This window comes from Nothoprocta perdicaria, unplaced genomic scaffold (assembly GCF_003342845.1).
Source record: "Nothoprocta perdicaria isolate Ctin4 unplaced genomic scaffold, notPer1 scaffold_42, whole genome shotgun sequence".
NCBI lineage: Eukaryota > Metazoa > Chordata > Aves > Tinamiformes > Tinamidae > Nothoprocta > Nothoprocta perdicaria.
This window is the reverse complement of record NW_020455666.1, coordinates 555,195-576,667: the sequence shown is the minus strand read 5'-3', so window position 1 is coordinate 576,667 and position 21,473 is coordinate 555,195. Positions and strand designations below refer to the sequence as shown.

Sequence of the window (21,473 nt, the reverse complement as noted above, 5' to 3'; positions counted from 1 at the left end):
TGCTCGCTTACTCAGAGAACTTTAATATAACTCTCCCCCCTTAACTAGCTCTGGGCTATACAAAACTAAAACTGGTGTTTAAGTAGAAGTGGCACCTACCTTAATGTTCCCAAATGTTTCACCACGAACTCAGAGTTTCCAGGAACTGCCGTAGATGTCCATAAAGCAGCGGATTATTCACGTTTTAATCAAAAGATCCAGCTCAGGGGATMAATTCTGACTTATAACCTAGAGGAAAAATAGGTTCGATGTTTAATAAATCAACGCATGTAAAGAAATATTGTTATTAAAAAAAAGGCAATCTGAAGGAGTTTTATTTTGTAAGGAGACTCTATAGTCCAATGGGACAGGGCTGCTCCTCACATGGTTTGTGTCTCACCTTATTTCTAGCGGGACTGGATCATGGCTTGGGTTTTGTCCCTCYGTGTGCGATTGCTGCAGCCCTGGTCCAGCCCTGGCCCCACAGGACACGTGGCAGGTACTTACAGTGTGGGATGGTGCCCAGACCTTGCTGAAGCAGCCCCAGCTCTTCCCTGGGATGACTGGGACTTCTGGATCACGCTGCAGGATTGCGCTTTCTGGGATGGATGTGGAGAAGAGTAGCCGTCATGTAAAATCTCTGGAGTACTCCGTCATGTCCTTGGCAGAGCCCCTCAGGGCACTGGGTGTTGGAATTTTCCATGAAAGAATTTAAACCAGAGAAGCAAAGCTGCCATGGSAATCTGATGACATGTTTTTTCAAAATAGGGCTTTAATATTTTCAGGGGGATGGGAGAGGGTTTTTGTTTTGTTTTTCTTTTTTAAAGAGGGTAGCACTGCAAAGGGGAAGGGAAAAGATTTGCTGAAAAACTTTCAAACAGTTATGTCTCTCTCATTTTAGTTTTTAAGTAATGCTAAAACTGATCAGGTACTCCTGTGTTTTCAGGTGCTCTGTTCCCCCTTCTACAGTTTCAGAGACCTYATTGCAATTCAGACATGCAAGGAACTGAAATCTATTTTCCCAGCGAGCAGGGAACCAGAGCACGTTAGACAGGGAGGTCTATGGCTGAGGAGAGATTTTAAACATCTCCAGACTTTTGTTACCTCTACAATCTGGCTCCTCTTGTCTCCTTGTTTGCAAAAGCAGTTTGAAGAAATAGCACAGACACTTGAAACCACATCTTCCRAATATTTATTCTTTGCATATGACAGTTAGACTAGATCATAGCTTTAATGCCAAAAAGTCCACAGAATTCCCTTAAGCATAAGCTCAAATCGGTCACTACCGCATGCCAAGCTGTGCCTGATCTCTTTTCATTAAACCATCACAACAAACACCATCCAACACATAGAAAACATAATAAAAAATAAAAAGTTGTACCCTTAGACACAAGTCCTTCCCCTATTTAATGGCTTAAGAGTAGAAATTAACTACTTAGCTCTGCAGTGAGTTTAAAGCAATCTAGATAACTGTTGTAACAGTGACCCAAGCGGGGCACATGCAGCTCAGCTGTCAGCCAAAGACGCTCTTGGCCGGCTCTTCTTTAGGCTTCTCAAAGACTGTTTCACCCCCGGTCCGATCTCGGCTGAATATGGAAGGTGCCACTGAGCCCATTTGCTCTTGAAAAAGAAAAGTAGAAAAAGAGGTTGTCAATTTTGAAGCAGACAGAACTAGGGCAGTTAACATCAGTCACTACCACTGAGTGGCCCCTCAAGGCAGGGTCGTTCCTGCAGGTGTTTTAGAAAGCTGGAAACCAGTTTGATGTTCAGAATGCAATGCTGGAAAAAGGGTTTAGGTTCTTCAGAGAATGGTCAGTTTTTAAGTCCTCTCTCACCTTCTGCCTTTTATTGTCCCCAAGGGGTTTCATCTCAGACATGTAAAACTCATCCACCAAAGAGGCCAGAAATGCCTGATCTCCACAGGCCTCCAGATCTTCAACTACTCATCAACATGGGCCATATAACCAGAACTTGCTCTGAACTCTGGCTCAGAAGGCAAAGCCAGGGCTCAACCTCCCGCTTTGTAAAGCTGAGTCAGGAAGAAAGACCATTTAAAGCCGAGCCCTGTTGGCACCTATTGGTGAGAATCAAAACAGGCTGATCATGGGTTCCAGAGCCCTCGCAGCCAGGCAAGGGTAAGTGAACATGGCTGTTGTTTCAGCTGAAAGTAGAAATTAAGTTAATGATCTACTTTGGAAGATTGCTTAATTGTTTCTAGTAGGGAAGAATGACTTACCGCACTGCTTCATGACTTGGTAGGTTTTGGATTTAATTTCCTGGTTTTTGGAAAGGTTTCCTCTGGCTCCTTTGAGATCTTCCTCCTTCACTGGAGGACGCTTCTTCTTCACAGGGGTCGGCTAAGAAAGATGTATTTCACAYGTATCATCACACAGTATGTCAGTATTTCATGTTTAGAAACATAGGAAATAAAGCTGCATTAGACCAAGGCTACAAACCTCAGAGTTGCTAATTCATTAGCCCATCTAATTAATCTTTGGGATTACACATGCAGCACTTGGCCCCTTATACAGCTCTACAACAGCACAACTGCAAACCAGGAGAAGCAAATCCTACACAGATGCTCAGTGCGCAGGTGTTAATGGAGTGCTAATTAAAAAATAATCTGTTTGATGTTCAGGAAGATCAAAAACAGCTGAAAAGTCCTATATGTTCATTATTAAATTATTTTGTTTCTACTCATTGGGATAAGGTTGACCCCCAGTTATTTATCACACCTGAACTAGGAAAAACTGGCAAGAGAAAGCACCAAAGACACTTGAGAACCAACCATTGCCATCTCAGCCTCTAAATTTAGAGAGCTGGACACTCAGAGGGTTGTTTACCAGCACGTGTTGAACACACCTTTAACACCAGAACTACAGAAGGAAACCAAGTCTAACGCCGAAACAGATGGGCCATCAGCTGGTGCATTAAACTTTCAAAAAAAAAAAAAGTTTAGTTTACCCTGCTAGCAGAAAATCAGGATAACATGCAAAGATCTCAGGCTACTCCTGTCCYTAAATCACTGTTTCAAATCCACAACATCAAACAGCCGCAATTGGCACTATTAATATCCCCTCTTTGGTTTCGTGTTTCAAGGCCAGGGTGTCAAGGTCCCACCACACAAACCTCAAAGGAGCGGGCAGAGGGCATTGAACATCAGACCCCAACTATCCGCACAAAAGACTTGATTAAATACCCAATACTCCAATTTTCATACATTTGTGCATGGAACCACAGACAAGAAAGCTCTTTGTTCAGTGCTACAGACATAGGGCTTCTCATGCTTGCATTTTGGTAGTGATGGATCCTACCTACACATTCCTAGGCCAGTACTTGCAAAGCTAAACACAGCTGTGTGGCTCAAGGAGTCAGACCTATAGGCTTGACTGTAACTTCAAGGGAGCTTATGCAAGCACAGCTCCTGGCAGAGGAAGGYGGCTGCACTGGAGGGTTCCACACGTTTCCTACTGGCTATAAACTCCCCAAAACACTCAAAAATAGACGGCTGTCAGCACCATCTCCATGTGCTGTGGGAAACAAGCCTTTCGCAAGACCTCTAGGGAAAAACACCCTCCAAAGAGCCACAGAAAGGGCTGCAGGGGAGAGGGCTGCTGCAAAACTCTGCTGAATTCATAACCGTCTTGGGTCACTTGGCTCCTTCCCCACGTGGCTGCTCTCCAGGTCCATCCGCAGGGCTCCGGGGGGAACCGGTACGCGATGGAGCCGATTCCCCGCATCTCCAACCCGACACAGCCTGGGAGCAGCCCAGCACAAGCAGGGAAGCAACTTGTTTCCTTATCAGGAATAAGGCACCAGGCACCTGCTAAATCCTTTAACTTGCTCTGATGGGAGGCTGTAACTTCCAGGCTTTTTTCCCAACAGGACAAAGCAGCTTTTAGGGAGGGAGGGTGGCCAAAGATGCGGTTCAGGTGCTCCGAGGAATAAGGGGTGAATGCACCCAGCTATTTTAGGGTAAAAACTCTCCCGTTTAGATTACAGCCCATTTTCCAGCCAATATGCAGTTCCAAAAAGCAAATCCACTGCCCAGGGCAGCGTGTCAGGAGCTTGGGAGGGTGACGGCCAGGCCGGCTGCCAGGGCCAGGGATTTGGGAATGGGCCTTGCCGGGAGCCCTTCCCTGCACACAGGGTGACCCGCCTGTGCTTTATCTCCTGCTGGCACAAGGCAAAGGAGTGGTTTAGAGGAGCTGCGAGGGAGCTTGCCAGGCTCCTCTCATCTGGAGCGGGGAGAAGAAGCAGAAGCGGCTTCAAAGGATCCCTCTCCTCCCTGCTGTCCCTACGCTGTTATTCACCCACTGCACAAAACTCGCACCATGAAGAGGGCTGTGTGGGGCAGGTGGAACTTGTGTTCAAGGAGCAAGGCAAAAAAAACAGAGATGGATTTGTTTTTGTAGGATCGCTTCGAAAATTAGAGAGCGTGGAAAGCCAAACTATTAGTTACAAATTGAACATGATAATTTTCTAGCACAAAATTTCAGTCTTCGGTATTTCATCTTAATAGTTGTAATTTCCAGTCGTACCCACTCCCCTTTTTTCTCTACGTATTATTAGGTTAAGATTTACTTTAAAGGAGAGATACCGTGTTTCAAAATACCACATCCTTTCAAAGCTACTGTCAATTTGGGTATATTCCTCAAGAATTTCAAATCTTGGCCAGAGAAAGTGTGCTGGAAAAGCAGAAAACATTCCTACAGAGAAATACTATAAACTAGGGCAATACAAATATTTCCTCCTTTCCTATGACATTTATGGTAAGCCAGAATATTAAAGGCTAAGCTAATCAGCTATGCAGAGGGCAGCTGTTTGCTTTCTTCTGCAAATAATCCCTCATCACGACCGACTCGTTAAACACTGTAGACAAAGTGCTTAAGCACTTCAAAATAAKGACAGGTCAACTAGATTGAGAGCAGAATTCCCCAGTTAATGAGAATAACGAGCCCTTGGTGCAAACCACCTGCAGCAGCAGGGGATTTGCCGGGTCTCCRGGGTGTTCCCCATACCTGTGACATAACGGCAGCGCTCCCGGAATCCTTCCCGCGGGATGTTCCCCGGCTTCGCTCCGCTGGCCTCGGCGCCTGTTGTTTTCCTGGGCTTATATAGAGCACCTAGCGGGGAGTCGTGAGCTGGGTCACTTTCCCAAAGCAGAGCCCAGGCTCTTCCCGTTGACGCGGGCTGTTGTTCCCGGGAGGTTTATTCTTAGGGATGACTCGTGCGCGGGATTTAGGAGGTGGCTGCAGCTCGGCGAGACAGCTGAGCCCGCGCGGCTCCGCTGCGGAGATGCCGGCCGGGGTGCCCGCGGGGGCTCTATTTATAACTCTAAAAGGCAAAGCTTTGTCCCAGACACAAAACCGCCTCGGGACGGGAGGACAAGAGCAGGGTGCCTCTTTTCCTGTACAAAAAAGCCCACGTTCTGTCAACCTTAGGTGCATCATATGGACTGGAAACGCGTAACTGCGTCCTCCCTAATGTCATTTGCATCGGGTGTTGAGTGCTATAGTTCTGTGTGTGCTTTGGATCATTACTAAAAGGCACAATTTCACCCTTATAGTTCTGCCTCTGAGTTCACTCTGATGTCAGCCTGTGCACACGTAGGAGAAAATCACTTTCTACTTAGAGCTGTGGGAGAGAACTTAATCAGTTCACCCATGCGGGCACAGGAATGGCTTATTCAAAGTCAGTGCCCTCAATATATGCACTTATAATACTATAATCATCTCAAAAATTTAAGTTTTTCCCCCGTATATTTTCTTTATTAAGAAAAAGAAACTCTAAGGCTTTTAATTGTGATTAAAGGGAGATTAAAGGGGCTTTCCACCCACCCCTTTTATTATTACTTTTTTTTTTTTTTTTTTTACTATCTTATAAATTCTTTACATCATTTAAAAAAAAATCAACTTCTGTGACTACAGGAAACACCTAAAAAAACAAACTAATGGGAGTTCTAGTTTTTCTTGTTTTTAAATATGGGAAAGGTAAACTTGCCATGCCTCCAGACGCCTTTTAATAGGAATATCGACCGTTGCAGRGCTAGAAATGTTCCTCAGGACTTTCTCAAGCTCTGTCTGTGTTTTGGTTCATCTACAGAGAGAAGCACAGGAGGCAAAGTTAAACTATTTTTCTTTCTAAAAACATGACCACAGTAGCGTAGCATTAGACCTCTACGATTGAAGAACTGTGATTTTTGGGTTGGCCATCCCAAGGCCCTCGAGTGTCCCTTTTGGCTTTCCAGCTGACCTCTGCCCAGGCCTAAAAACATGCTTTTCTATTCCTATCCTTCAATTACTATTAAAAGTATTAAAAGTATTTTTGCAAGATTTAGGAGCAGTTTGGATATTATACACTTAGCCAGCTCTCTTGGTGTTGAGTTTCTATTTTAAATCTGTGGCTTTGAAAACAAGAGGAAAAGTTTCTGGTGAAACCCTCAGACTAACAAAACAGTATCAAAAAATATAGGCAACTTTAGGGAAAATGATTTTCTTCACTAGGCAAAAGTAATGCCTCTCTATCTATAGCCATAAGCATCACCTTTCTGATGCTGTTACAGTAGGAAGATCATAGCTTGCATGTTTCAAGTGAGCACTTAGAACTCAGAACAGAGCTACTTTGCTCCCTTGAGCTTTTAAAGCTCCTTCATTTCACTGGTGCTGCACCTTCCTCATCTCAAAAATAATAAAACTTATGCTTTCGTGGCAATATAATTTATACAGTTAAATCCCCATACCTTATATGCCATTTGGAGTGGGTGACAAGGCATCCGCAGAGGCAGGCAGCTTATCTCCAAGTTTCTCTAAGGCATCATCCATAGCGCAGGCAATTCTGTTCCCTTTCATTAAACTGCCTTTCCTAAACGCTGAGGAATAAGCACAACCACAGTGGCTATTAACACTATTGCAATTAGCCCTCTSCTGCCTTCCCCCGGGACATAAGATGTGGAAACCCCTTTGCTGCGTATCGGCTCTAACCGCAGTGCACTTTGCAGTTTTGGAGGCAAATTTAGACATTCTTGTTATACCTCAGGTGTTCTCCGGCTGCACATTTAGGGTTTATTTTCAGTATGAAAATGCAGGTACCTACTCTCCACGTGCATGCCCTGAGCATCCTCAGGAAATGGGGACAAATTTGSGAGCAGCTTTGAAGGATTCTTTAGTTGCAAACAACATCTGCTCCCCAATGGTWGCGGGAGCCTTCTTCTAGACCCAGATCTGCTGTTAAGGAATAGGAATACAGCAAAATTTACACCACCTAGAAGTGCAAAAAATTAAATCTTGAGTTCTGAGGTTGACCTCCAGTAGCACAACCTGCTGCATGCAGCAGCACATGACGAACACCGAGGCACATTCACTTTTAAAGAGAGGGGGCAAAAAACAAGTGTACGAATCCGTAATAAGCCAAACTTTATTGTAAACCATTATACAACGTCATTACATCAGATACCCTCAGAAGTTCAGGGTAACACCACTGATTTCAACAGGATGGTCCAAACAGAGGGCAGCAGAACACGGCTGGCGGTGTCGCTCGCACAGGCTCTACTTGGAATTGACTGACAAACAAACCCAACATTCAACTGGGGACGGATACCCACGCAAGACAAACACACCTACAAAAGAGTCCCTTTTTTAAAGGCACTGCAGTTTTACGTTGTAAAACCACAGCAGTCACTTTCAGTAACTGAACTAGAAACTCGAAATACCTTTATGGAAACAAAAAAAAAAGTTTACACGCTTATGCTGCAGATCTCCCTCTGACCAGATGCTGCAGATCTCCCTCTGACCTGATGTGCCTGGATTTGTTCACCTTCGTCCCTGTTTTCCCTTGGAAAAAAAAGAGGAATAAAAGCACAGCGAAGTTGCCCAGGCAGGTTAGTGGTGCACGGGGGCAGAAACCCCTCGTGACGCTCAGCTCCCAGCAGCATGGGTGCCAGCGAGGACTGGTTGTGCTGGGTGCAGACACCAGCCGGAGGTCGGCACGTGCACTTCGCATTGCTCTAACTGCAACTCAGTTTGAGTTTTCCCTGAAGAAAAGCTAKGTTTGAGTTAGCAACGCCAATATGCAGCGTTTCACCTACCAAAAGAAAGACCAGGGGAGCTGAACATATTAAAGCTGGAATTTTAAAACCACGTATTAGATAACACTAGTGCTTTTAGATTTACACAGATGTGTCACAGGCCAGATACTAGAACAGTTAAAACATGCAGGTTGACCGCACAGGCTAAACTTGATCCCCACCAGTATTTCTGCATCTCTTCGGTACGTTACAGCCCCTTTCTCTTACTTTGGGGTACACTCCATAGCTTATTTTCATTAAAGAAACAACAGAATCACTTTTTCCTTTTTTTTTTTTTTCCTAAGCTCAGTCTGAATTTCATCTTTGCAATGAGTTGTCCTGATGTACATTGATCAGTAAGTAACTTAGAGGGCTAATGTGAGGGTAACAGAAATGTCACCGTCCTGTAATATTATCAGGTCAACTCTTTATGAAAAGAATTATTTCAGACTGTGCTACCAACAGCTGATACTGAGCAGTAAGACACAGTAAAGCACAAGGCAGAGGTTTCCCTTCCCAACCTACAAGCTCCTCAGACCAATTCATACAATCCTGCACCTACTGCAAGCATTCGGATATCCAGCCCTTATATAATTCCCACCTTACAAAGGGGCAACCTGCCCCCTTTTACATTTCCGTGTCTTTTTCACATTAAAACAAAAACTGAATAGAATAAAAACACAAGGTTTTGTTATTTGGTTGAAGCTGAAAATATTTCTTTTTATGCTAGAAGAAAAAGAGTTGTTTTTTTTCCCCTGTGGAGATATGCTCCTCTGCTATTACTGTGGTAGTTAGAATATTTCTTTTTGGTTCATAGTGCTTTTACTGCCATTTGGTGAGGCATAWTAAAATCCCCAGACAACTGATATTTAAGCACATCAGACAGGAAAAATTAGGCTTTCTTACAACTCTGCTATAACCACCTCCAAGAAACTGCTCCTCAGTGCCTTCTACTGCTTTGTACTTGGTCAAGAAGTTCGAGGTCTGCTCAAAACAAACATTTCACATGATTAAGGCCATAATTTCATACTGACATTTCACAGACTAAACACGAGGCTAGGAAGAGAAATCATTTTCATAATCTAAATAACCAGAGATGGGAAAAGGAAGGTAAAATGAAAGCTTGTGCAGTTCAATTTGTGCGCGCTGCTCATCACCTCTGGTGACGGACACGGCAGCAGTGGCTGCAGAGAAGCWCGCAGCACGTGGCAGTTTAATTCCACTATGTGAAGTAGAACAAATCCTATGCTARAACAGTAAAATAAAACAAAACATCAACTGCTGCTTGTGACAGGCACAAGTCCTGACTCTTAAATCCCTTTGGAATAGTAAGCTGTATGAGACTATTCCATTAATGAAAATGAATTCCTTGGAGCACTGCGCTTGGGGAGATATGAGCCTGCCCCGTGATAAATACTTAAGAGAAGATGCAAGTCACATAATCAATGGAATAAGGAAAAAAAAAGCCTAAAACTGAGGCAACACTGATCAGGGACACGTCCCCATCCTCCTGCCCCTTCTCTCCCATTTCAGAGCAACTCAGACAAGCATCCCTTGCCATTAATATCTAGTTTCAGCCTAAAAGAAACACTAGTATTTAAGCTTATTGCAGTTAATTCAGTGCACAGTAACAGAGGTCAGTGGCTCAACTAAACTCTCATATGTTGGGCTTGCTAAAATGTCCCTCTCTGTCAGCTGGCCACCCTGAGGTGGCACCTGAAGTCAGGGCGCATTTTAGTTGCCTTCACAGCCACAYAGTGGAAAGGAATGCTGGAAAAGTAAAGAGCAAAAAGGGAGTGCACAGTTCAACACTTACTAAGGCCCAAGAACCCCATTTAATTGGTCTGGATAACATAGCACATTAAGACCTAGTAAATCTATAAAAAATGTAAAAAATCTTAAAAAGTTCTGAGCAGTTTTCGCACGAAACAGTTTGGTTTAAGGCTTGGAACGTTTCTGGTGTCCAGATACTACAACACACTTGCAATTAACTTTTGTTGTCACCTCTTTTGACATGTTGCCCTATCCTACACAAGGTTTAAGTAATCAAAGAAATCCGTCTGAAAGAGTAACCACCCTTTACAAAATATGCAAAGCAAAAGGATGCCACCAAAAACACATCTGCTAAGTTTAAGATCAGCTCAGTTTCAATTATCAGCGGAAAGACACTGAGAGTTGCAGGATTTCTGCAGCAGATGCAATAACTATTATACCTCTCTTTTTTTTTAATGGTATGGGCAGATTTTTAGGAAATCAAACATGAGAAATACAATCTTTGAGGGGAGAAAAAGAAAGCACATTAAACCGAAGGTTGCTGTTCCACCAAAGAACGAGCAGGAACAGAATTATCTGCAATATCACAGCTCAGCTATTCCAATGAGATCAAAGTCTGGCAAGGAAGCCCCTAAATAAGGAAAAGCAGAAGAAATCTTCCATCTTTCTCAGATTATTTGAGAGGTACTCACGAGAGACACTCAGGTTCTTAAGAAGTAGAAGAACTGAAGTCATCCCTAGATATTCCTTTCACACACAAGCAACCTACCACAAAAGATGCTTTGTTATATGCTAAAGTGCATGTCTGTCCAATCTGCAGATAACACCTCCTATTGGAAAAAGGCATTTCTAAATTATGTGTTCATAATTTTTTCACTGCAATTCAATTTTTTCACCGCATTTTTAGGAATATTTGGTGACTGCAGCACTAATAGAGAGCTTATCCCTTTGCAAACCCTTTATCTTGAACCAGGAGACAAGGACAGGTAGGATTCTCATGACAAATCTTTTGACCCTTTCTGCAGGAAAAAAAAAAAAAAAAGAAAAAAAAAAAGAGAGAGAGAACTGCAATGTTTTCTCTACCAAAGAGAATCTTTAAATACAACTGTATGAAAATATAACTTAAATATAAAATAGTCAAATAGGTTTGAGGAGACCTGGAAAAAAAATCTTTGTTCCACCTATTAGTTCCATAGGTACCTTGTAGCAAGTAAACATTTTGTACTTAAAAAAATAACATTAAGTTACAGCTTGTAACCATAAACTATTCTGCTCTAGGAATTATGCTGAAAAGCCAGTTTTAGTAGCAAAACATACTCTGTTAACTTAGTTGATTCTGATGCCTGTTTTTTTGAGAACATCTTAAACTGCATCATTCAGAAACCATAAATGAAAGATTCCTGTATCTGTTTTCTGTGATCTTCTCTGAAATGTCAGATACAAATCCCTTTAGTGACTAGTCCTCAATAACACTGTGCTTTCACACATGATGAAGAGACATTCTTGCATAATTGGTCAGTGTGTCTGTAGTGCAACTGGACTGGAAGTCTTCCAACTGTTTGCATTCTGTTGGCAGACTCTGTTTTGGAGTCAGTCTGTATGAAAAGGGAGATGCAATTGCAGCCTTGAAACCCACTGACTGAGAAGTTTTTGCCATGACGCCTGCAAATACACAGGTCAGGGAATGTGTCATACAGGCAGACCAAAACGATGCTTCTTTTTCTTGATGGGCTTTAAGTTGGTCAGTCTGCGCAGGTCTTCCTCAGCATCAGATTCCTCCATTTCATCATCTGCCGAAATGAGGATCTGAAAAAAAAAAAGAGAAATTACAGCTTGAGTAACACGAAGCAAAGTCACTTTCTTCCCTCATTCTACTTTTAACCTTTTACTTCGTTATGTTGGCAAAACACCTTATTATCTGCCCAAGACTACAGAACCTCATTTGGATTTATTGTCAGTACTATCTGAAAGTAAATTTCAAATGAAAATGAAAGGTATTAATCTCTACTGGAACCATGGATTCTAAGCATACAGAAGTGATGCCTGTGCCCCCAGAGTGATACAGGTGGTCTGTGGCAAAAGCAAGTGAGAGAGACCACACTGCATTTCTACCCACATTTGCAATATAATAGTTATTTTATAAGCAAAAACATAGGTAGCACTATTTCTAATTCAGAAAAATAGCACCAGTCAGCTGTGACTAGAAACTTATTTTCATGAATTCTGTCCATCCTTCAGGCAAAYTGAAAACTAAACACTTACTATAATTCAGAATAAACTTATACTCAAAGGCAATGACATAAGCAGGGTTTTTTTTCTCCTTTTTTTTTCATCTTTTGCTTCAGGATACAGCAGAAAATCATTTTGTAACACTCTGAAAGTATACCACTGGAAAAAGAAATGGAACTGAATGAATGGCAATTAGCTGCATACGCAGCAGAGGCTCTTGTATCTTTTTTTTTTATGACAAGTAGAGAAAATATTTAGTTAAGTAGASTCACCCCACACAGGCACTTCTGAGCCACTCAGATTTCACCGTTCTGCTTGTGACATTTTGAAAATGAACCAAAAGACTCCTACTCTTACTCTTAATTAAATCCATTCAAATTCAGATACAAGATGATGTGCAATGCTAGAGAAGGAAGCTGATGTTTATTTGTATAACACTGAAAACTAATTAGTGGAGCAGATTTGAAGATCAGTGCAATACCCTTAGCATCCTGCAATATCTGCAGGATGATCAGATGCTTAAAAGGTTAATTTATTCTGTAATAAAACGCAACACATTTTGAGCTAACCCCGTTATTTGGTTGTGCACATCCTACCACACTAACTATATGGAAACTTTAATCCATCCCTACCCAAATGCCCTGCTGCCTCAAAAGCTCACAAATCCCCAAGGACAACAACGGGACTGCAGAGCKGCTCTCTTCATATATTCTGACTTGTCCCCAGTGACTGTGTCACTACAGGACCCTCATCCTTGAGACCACGCTAGCCCTGACAAATACCCCTCCAAAAATCCAGCCAGTTATTTTGTCCTCTCACTTTCAAAGGCATTCCAACAGCTTAATTAGATAGACTGATTAATTTTGTATTCTACGTTGGTGGTTTTAATCCACTTGTAAAAGTTCACCAGTGATATTTAAATATGTTCTTACATCCTCCTACCTGTCTGGAAGGAAAATAACTATCAGTGAGCGTTGAGACTCTGCCATTTTCTTAACCTGCATTCAACTACAGACATTAGGAACCATGGTCAGAGGTGGATACAAAGAAAATTAAAACAAAATTGACAATATTACAAGGAAATTGCTGGCATGAGGGAGCAACTGGACTATAGGTTAACTGCAGTAGCTAAGTCTACGTACTTCTGACTCTGATTCTTCATGTGATGCTGCTCTTCTGTATCGGACTTTACTTCCATTTCTTGAATCTTGTCCTGCTTCCTTTTCTTCCATCTTAGCTTTTGTCTTCCCTTTCTTCATAAGAAAGTTATCTACTACCCAGAACATTAATGCCTGGTAAAGAGAAGTGGGAAGGGACAGTTCAGTTTTCTTCCAGTTACTGTATGTTCATTTGGTCAACATTTGGACAGGATTAGGGACATGTAACAATAAAAGCAAGTTGGCCAAACTGACAAAATCCTGTACAAGAGCAGGGGCACATGAGTTATTATTCATTGCACAGATTTTCTAGGACATGGCTAACTCACTCCTTGGTAGAAAAGGAAAAAGTGAGCAAATAACTGCTATTCAGTGATGACATATTAACTCTTTATACAGAAATATGAACAGTCTCAGGCAGACACCTTAGTGCAGTGAAGTTTTCCTTCTCAAAGGATAAAGTCCATGCTTGAACAAATTAATGAAAGAAAAAAACAAAACCATCAGGAGAGGTTATTAACTGCAAAGATGGCATCTCTGGCACTAGTCCCTCAACCCCAGATTGCTGGAAGGCAACATTTAGGGATGTATGAGTGTATGCTCCTTCCTATGCCAACCACTATTAGCTATAGTGAGACACAGGATATATAGCTGTACAGTTATTATTAGATCAAGTACTTCCTCGAGCAAATTTCACTGTAATTTTAGAATCTCTAGGACAGTATTGCAATATTGCATCCCATCTGCTGAAGTCATAAGCCCAAGGAGGTCTATGAGACATTGCTGCACTTCTCCTGAGACCAGTTACTGCACTCAGTATGGATTTTGGCTGTATCAAATCGACATACCTGTAACATTTTATCATTTTTAACACCCTTTTTAAAATTAAGGCAACTTAAACACCAAGGCACATWGTACTTTAAAGATTAACGTTAATAATGTAACAGATAGGAGAAGGAAATACACGTAACTATCTCAGAGAAGCATGCAGTTGTACTAACATTAACAAAGAAGGGAACTATCAGCATGACGATAGCCAGCTCCAACTGAGGATTCTCTATAGGATTCAATAAAGCTACCTGTGAAAAGAAAAGGATCAAATTCAGATCACAGCAGCATGTGCACACAACTGGATTAGTCAGTGCAGTTGTTCATGCACTAGCTAATACTACAGAAGCAGCATCTAGAATCAAAAGGGGYAGCTTTGTAAAAAAGGAAAGTACTTAGGGCAGCTTTTAAATTGCAGCTTTAGTAAGTGGGGCTGTCAAGAAACCAACTATGACCTTAAGTCATTTCTGTTTAGAGAAGTCTGAAGAACTTTATAAGAATTATCTTGAATATTTCAGAGCTCCCAAGGAACATGTTCTAAGTTGCATGTTTAGCTAATTTAAACTCCATTTGAAGCTTCAATTAAAGCTTCACAACATGTACAGTAAGAGAAGACTCCTAGTTTCCAGACAAGTCTAGAATAAGCATTAAGTGACTAATGGGCTTCAATTTGCTGTAGCAACAAGCACCATCACTTTGAATATTGAAGTGCACCGATTCTACCAAAACAGACCTGTTTCTAACCATCAGCAATGGTTTCACTAATCCATTGTGAAATACTGGAACTGTACAGTTTAGATGAAGCAATAAGGTCACATATAAATGATTCTTCAAAATACTACAAAACTACCAAAAAATAAAAAAGGTTTAATTTTGAGTTCAATATATAAGAGAAAGAAGAACCATTTAGTTCCTTCTAGAGTGCTCAGACAAGTAGGTGCAGTGTAATTTTACACACCACAGTATATAGGCAACCCAAAATGTAATAGGATATCGCCAGCAATGGATGCCAGACAGCCTAATTAGCTGCATCCTAATCAAGGTATAAGAACACACCACTATGAGAGAGCGAAATGGCAGCAACTATAGGAAGATGTGACACTGGGAGATAAGCCAAGCCAAAAAACAGCATTAAATAATGTACTGCTGTGTGACTTGTGCCACCAGAAATTCATGTGTCTGTCAAATGCTGTGAAAATACCAACCTCTTTCCACTGAGGTATCAGAAGCACTATAATGATGACAGTTTTCTCAAACATCATGATCAGGATGTACAGAATACACTGGCCCATCCAAGCACGGCACTGCAGCGGGTCACCTGCAAAAAAAGAAAAAGGGTTCAATATGCACATATTATTTTATTTCATGTTACTTCAATAAATATTTTAGAGAAAATTAGAAGAGATCAAGCTGATTTATCCTTTTAAAGCATCTTCATCAGCCTCCTTAGTGCTCTTGCTCCACATCTTCAAACAGAGCTTAAAAATTTTGAGCCCGGGGAAGAATAATGGGCAATGGAAAATCAGATGCCTTTGTATATTTGTAATGCCTAATGGCTGCTTCCTTTTCTGGAATGTTTTTGAAAGGCTTTCAGTATTAATACTTAATAATTATCTAGAGATTTATTGCTTGCCACTGAATGGCGACAAAGAGCAAAGAAAAACTGATAAATCAGACTGGAGCCCAAAACAAAAGAATTTTCCTACATAAATTTACAGTGTGATGATCACAGCTAAACATTAAATAGAAAATGGTTAAAAAACCACAAGTTTTTCATTGTTTCCTGCAGTTTAAGGCTTATGGTGCTTAGAAAAAGACAGGGAGAAATTTCAGAGGAAAACATCAGCAGTGACTTGAAGCAATTGTGATTCCTTGGGGGATACCAGTCCTGAACTATATATCGGAGAATGAAATGTCAACAATGAATTTTTATACGCCACATGTTTATCAGCATTCTCCATTTTTCTTTATTAAGAAAAGAATAYGGGAAAAAACAACAGATATACTATTGAAAACTTAGCTATTTATTCTGAGCTCTTTTCCCATCTGCTTTCAACTGCAACATGAGGTTGGCCATGCAGCACATCCAAAAATTGTGAAATTTGTTATTACCAACAGATGTAACCACTGTTACCCATGAGCACTCTTCTCCATGATGGATGTAATGTTATTTATTTAGGACAAACTAAAAGCTGCATATATTAAATTCTATCTGATGTGTGTATGTGCTCTACTGTACTTTTAAAATTAGCTTTTGACTCTAATTTTAAGAGGAAAGAAAAGGGAAAACAGTGGATGTGGTTAACCTTGACCTTAGCAAGCCCTTTGATAGAGTCTTTCAGAGTATCTTTGTAGACAGACTGGGGAAATAGGGACTGCATGGGTAGACTTAAAATGTGGGCAAATAGCTTCACTTGACTGTCAAGGTCAAAGACCTTGGAAACTAACTGGTAGCTGGTTATTAGTTGCACCCTGTAATGGGAGATAATGGGATCAAGAGYAAATTATCCCTCACTACAGGAAGAAAGACATCCTAAAAGAAGAAAGGGAAGAAATCAAATTGGCAGGAACGGTTTTCTCCCTGGATGATAGTGCTGCTATTCAGGGGGATCCTGGGTATGTTGGAGAAATGGGCCAGCAGGAATCCCATGAAATGCAACAGCAGCAAATACAAAGTCCTGTGGCTGGTACAGAAGAAGGAGAAGCCGAGGACCTGGAATCACCCTGTTACAAGAGGACTAAGGGAGAAGAGAGAATGTAACTGTAGCCTTGTGCTACATAAAGGCGGGGGGGGGGTTGTAGAGAAAAAGTGAGCCCCACTTGCCAAAGATGCACAGTGAAAGTCAAGAGGCAGCGCTCACAAGGAAAATTCTGCTCGACACAGAGAAAAAATTCACAGTAAGAGTGGTTAAGCACTGCAGCAGCTTGCCCAGAGGGTTTGGTAMATCTCCATCCGTGGATAAATCCAAAATTGCACCGGACTAGGCCCTGAGCCACTTGATCTAGCTTTGAAGTTAACCCTGTTTTGGGGAGGAGATCAGATTAGGTGACCTCCAGAGATGCTTTCCAATCTGTTTTTTTCCTATTTTACAAACTACGCAAGAAAAGAGAAGCTAAAAGCATCACCACATCCAATAGGTTTATCCTGAGAATTTCCAGGACACTAGYCCATTCCAAGGTTCAGTACACAACTGAACTCAAAATCTGATGTTCAAGTCAAAGTTTAGTTTCTAGTGATTCTTGGCCAGTCTATCTTGATTTTTGATTTAATATCTATCATATAGAATTTACATGTGTAGAATAAACTAGCAAATGAACAGAAATGTTGTTGCAACAAGAAAAGCATATTAAAAGGGAAAATTTTGAGTCCTCAGGAATCAATAGGTGACAAAAGTAGTGGCATTTGGTGAAAATGCTGAGCAATGAAGGAGCTAGTACATACACTAAGGGGAGTTTAGTCAGCCACTCATTGCAAGTGTCTGGGCAGCTCTTGAACAAGACACTCCAGTCCTCTATGTGCTAACTTGTTTCTTTTCATGTCCAGAAGGATTTCTTTTAAAAAAGCTCACAGAATTGCTCCAAAATAACTAAAAAATAGTTTTGCGGTGTGTGTCTACTCTACAAGACTGTACATCCATCAATGAGGTTATTTTGCAAAGCACACGAAGAGCTAGGGGAAAAAGATAGAGCAAATACTATTTCTAAGCTTTCCTAAGTGAGAAGCAAGGGCAAGCAAAGAGAGCACAGAAGGGTTTGGTTGCCAATATAGGTCATTTTGACAAAGAGAGATTTAAACATCTGTTTCCTACTTGCAACAGCTAAAGAAATCTAATATAGACGGGACGGAGAATGTTTTGCATTTATGGTATCAGGGAACATTCTTCTCAGTACAAATCACAACTGTTTTTATCTTCCTTATGTGCTTAAGTATATCAACCGATTCCACGCTTCTATTAAAACCAGCTCCTTGTGTGYCGAGTGTGACCAGAGGATGAGAAATCTTATAAATGTGGCAACTGTGCCACAAAAAGCCCTTGTGGCAGCGTCAGGCTGCCTGGCCCATAAATCAGCACGCAGGGTCGCTCTGCTCTGTAAGCAGCAGCTATTTCTGAATGTTCGTATTTTGGTACCCATTCTCTCCCTGAGGCACTTCCACTTAACAACTACCCTCCATATAAAGAGAGCCTTTTAAACCCAGCAGGACCACTGCTATTTTGGTGAGGGCTTCTCAAGCAGTGAATCAGCAGGGATCAAGTAATAGAGCTAAGAAGGGAAATGAGCTCACCGTGAGAACCAAGATAAATCATTATTTGGGCACTAGCAATACAAAGAGCAGAGCCTGGGCAAAAGAGGCGGCTTGTCTGGGGGCTCTTGCTTGGTTTTCCTCACTTGTCAACAGATTAAAACACATGGAGCCACTTTCTATTTCCTGTAAAACACCCAAATTCTCTAAAACATGTCTACACATGCTCTACACAGCCAGGTTTWTCTTCAAATACTAAACCTATACATAGTATTCCTCCTTCCTTTTCAAACTGTACTTGACAAAATGTGTATTTAAGAAGAGGGTGCTGAATGTTGCAATGCAACTTATAGACACTTCCTTATTTCTTATATAAGGTCTAATTTACCCCTTTGCAACCTAATCACTTTCCACCTATTCTCTAATTCTCTTTAGATAAGCTTTCCACACATAATTAACAGAAATGTCCAACACAGATGTGCAACACTTTCCAATAAAGTTCAGAGACAGCACATTAAATAAAGGCACAAAAATGAAAGAGCCACTAAGAAAACGTTCTGATATTGGAAAGAGAAATTATATTATTTCATGCATCATTTATATGCATGGACAAGGAGAAGAAATACTTGATGAACAAGTTTGAAGCATTTTCAATTTCCCAACTCAAAATGACAACAGAGGATCCTATGCTGCCTCTCCTGCAGAATACAACACATTCACCTGCTGAGGTTAAGAACTTAGCTAATTCACAGATGCCTTATTATTTAATAAAATACAAATAGGTTTCACTATAGAAAAAAAACAGAGTAAGCCATCAGAAAAAGAAAYTTTTTTTCTGAGTTACAGTTATGTAACAGGTGCACAAAAAAATTGCTTTAAACACAGAGTCAATTTTACATGGTCTGGAATGTGCTCAAACAGACTGAAAAGACTCCAAGCCAAACTGACAATCAGAAAAGGGGACTTTAAGGGTAGTTTAGTAGTGTCCCCAATAGGACCCCAGTCTTTTAGAGACCCAAGTCTGGGAACTGATCTAAAAACCAGCTATTTACTACTYTCTACACAGTAAATTTTCTATTGGCTTTGCTTTCCAAATCAATCCCCTATAGGGTCAGAGGAGTACAAGCCCAAAGAAATGAGCAGAAGCATTTGGAGAGCAGCAGATGGGAATAAAGYAGATGAACAGGCAGTGCTGACAAAGTAGCTTAAATGGTCACAGAAACGCTCCCAAAGGGCTACATAACTTGTCTTCGTAACTGAGAARATATAACTGAAGTTACAACCGTACTAATGATATCATAGTTATTTCTATAGTTATTTTGTATATTTACAGTAATAATAGTTATAACTCCTAAGAGTATACATCTGAAACTGCTTTTTTTCGGCAGCTGCAAACCTATATTTATTAAGCATATAGAYTGCACGGCACACTACACAACTTAAAAAGACTCTTGGGAGATGCGTAATGATTTTAGGATAGGTCAATAACAGAAATATTCTGAAATTCTGTCTCAGAAATATCTCAGCACAAGTAAAGAAACATTTACCATATTCACCAAAGCGAAGGGACTCCCACTGCTGCCAATCCACAAGGCTGCTGACTGCCCGAATCCCTGCGTAGATTAACAGCATTCCGAGCGTGGCATCTAACAAGAAGTTTATAAGGTACCTGAAACAAAAAAGCAGGTAAAAGAAACCAAGGGTAAGTCTTCTTAGCAAACAATATTTCTCAATACTTAAGATAAGCTTTCCTGTCCATAGGAACGTATCTGCAGGAATAAAAATAACAAATTGGAGAAAGTTGGGGGCTTCTAGCACCTGAAGAACAAATCTGTGTGCATAAAATCATATCCCAAAGTCAAAAGCAAATGCAGAAACCATGTTTGAAAAAACAACTCTTTGAGAAGCATTTGGGCTGAACCTTGGGAGTCATTTGATATCTCGTTTCAGCCAAGACTCACACACAGCACATTAGACACACATTCAAATTGCTGTTTGGTGCCTGGCAGAGGAATCCCAGCAACAACAAACCTACGAGTCATTTTAAGACCACAAGGGGCTGCTGCAAGTCTATGTCTGGAAAATACCAGGRAGGCTTCCAGCAGGAGCAGGGATCCCACATCAAATCGCACCTTACTGCGCCAGCAAAGCATGGCTGATTATTTCCAAACACATCAGGCTCACTATATAGAAGCAAGTCTGTAATGCACTGTTTTAATTCTACTCATGTGCAATCTGTGCACAGGCACAAACAAGGGAACAGGCTGCTGTCCATCAAACAAACACATTTGGCTGAGGGTTCGGTGAGAAAAACGCCGCGGGTCTCTACACAATTCCTGGTGTACAACATACTGCTTGCTCTGCTATTTAAAACTCTTCCAATTACAACCCATCTGTCTTGAGGTGCTTTAATGGACATTTTAATCAGCTTTCATCTCTCACATACCTGCCTGAATTCTAGCAGGATAATAATTATACCAACAAATGGCAATTACCTTCTCCGATCCTGCCAAGCTTTTAATTACAATGTTGCCTAAAACCATGTTTATTGTTTTTATTATGAAAATAATCCATAAGCTACAAAATAGGTAAGAATAGAAAAATATTTGCAATATACAGTCAGCTGAGTTAAAGGGTTACCATTACTGAAACYTGTGGAAAATCTTGATTTTATTCACAAATTTTGACCTGAGAAAATACACAGCTTATAATAGCAGTTTTTGTGTCATCTTGAAAGCACAGTTAACAGTCCTTTCACTCACCCTTTCTTTTTGTGCATATCCAGTTAAACTTAGTGGAAGGTGGTATCTGAATGTAACTATAGTTACCTAAACTATATTAAAACAGATGYAGAATGCACAAATTGAGCTTTTAATATCCGTTAATACATACTAAGGTATCTTCTGCACTTGCTACTTATCATGCCAATATTCATATATTATTTACAGTCAAATCAATATGTTTCATGTTAAAATACWCAGGAAGATTCCAGAACTAACAGTATTTGCATTAGTCGTATCATGCAAAGAAAGTTCATTTACTCCATCTTCCATACAGGCTGCTCCTGTCGAAAACTACTCTAATACAAAAGGTCTGCTTCTGGATGCTTAGCAAATGTTATTTTGAAAATTCAGTATAGAAAATCGCTTTGCGATAGTATAAGTATTTTAATATAGCACTAAGCTTAAGCTTTAAACAC

At 40.9% G+C, this 21,473-nt stretch overlaps 1 protein-coding gene across 1 annotated transcript in view; it reads right to left on the bottom strand.

Moving 5' to 3' along the window:
* Nucleotides 1-1,154: 1,154 nt before the first annotated feature.
* The window catches only part of LOC112953107 (store-operated calcium entry regulator STIMATE), a 37,190-nt gene continuing 16,871 nt past the window's right edge, over nucleotides 1,155-21,473 (bottom strand). Inside the window, exons 4-11 of the mRNA XM_026046111.1 lie at nucleotides 19,822-19,943; nucleotides 15,237-15,349; nucleotides 14,205-14,282; nucleotides 13,189-13,338; nucleotides 11,513-11,623; nucleotides 6,235-6,246; nucleotides 2,216-2,336; nucleotides 1,155-1,599 (exon numbers count right to left, since the gene is read on the bottom strand). Coding sequence (XP_025901896.1) covers nucleotides 1,493-1,599; nucleotides 2,216-2,336; nucleotides 6,235-6,246; nucleotides 11,513-11,623; nucleotides 13,189-13,338; nucleotides 14,205-14,282; nucleotides 15,237-15,349; nucleotides 19,822-19,943 — 814 coding nt within the window. The 3' untranslated portion in view covers nucleotides 1,155-1,492. The remainder of the gene's footprint in view (nucleotides 1,600-2,215; nucleotides 2,337-6,234; nucleotides 6,247-11,512; nucleotides 11,624-13,188; nucleotides 13,339-14,204; nucleotides 14,283-15,236; nucleotides 15,350-19,821; nucleotides 19,944-21,473) is intronic.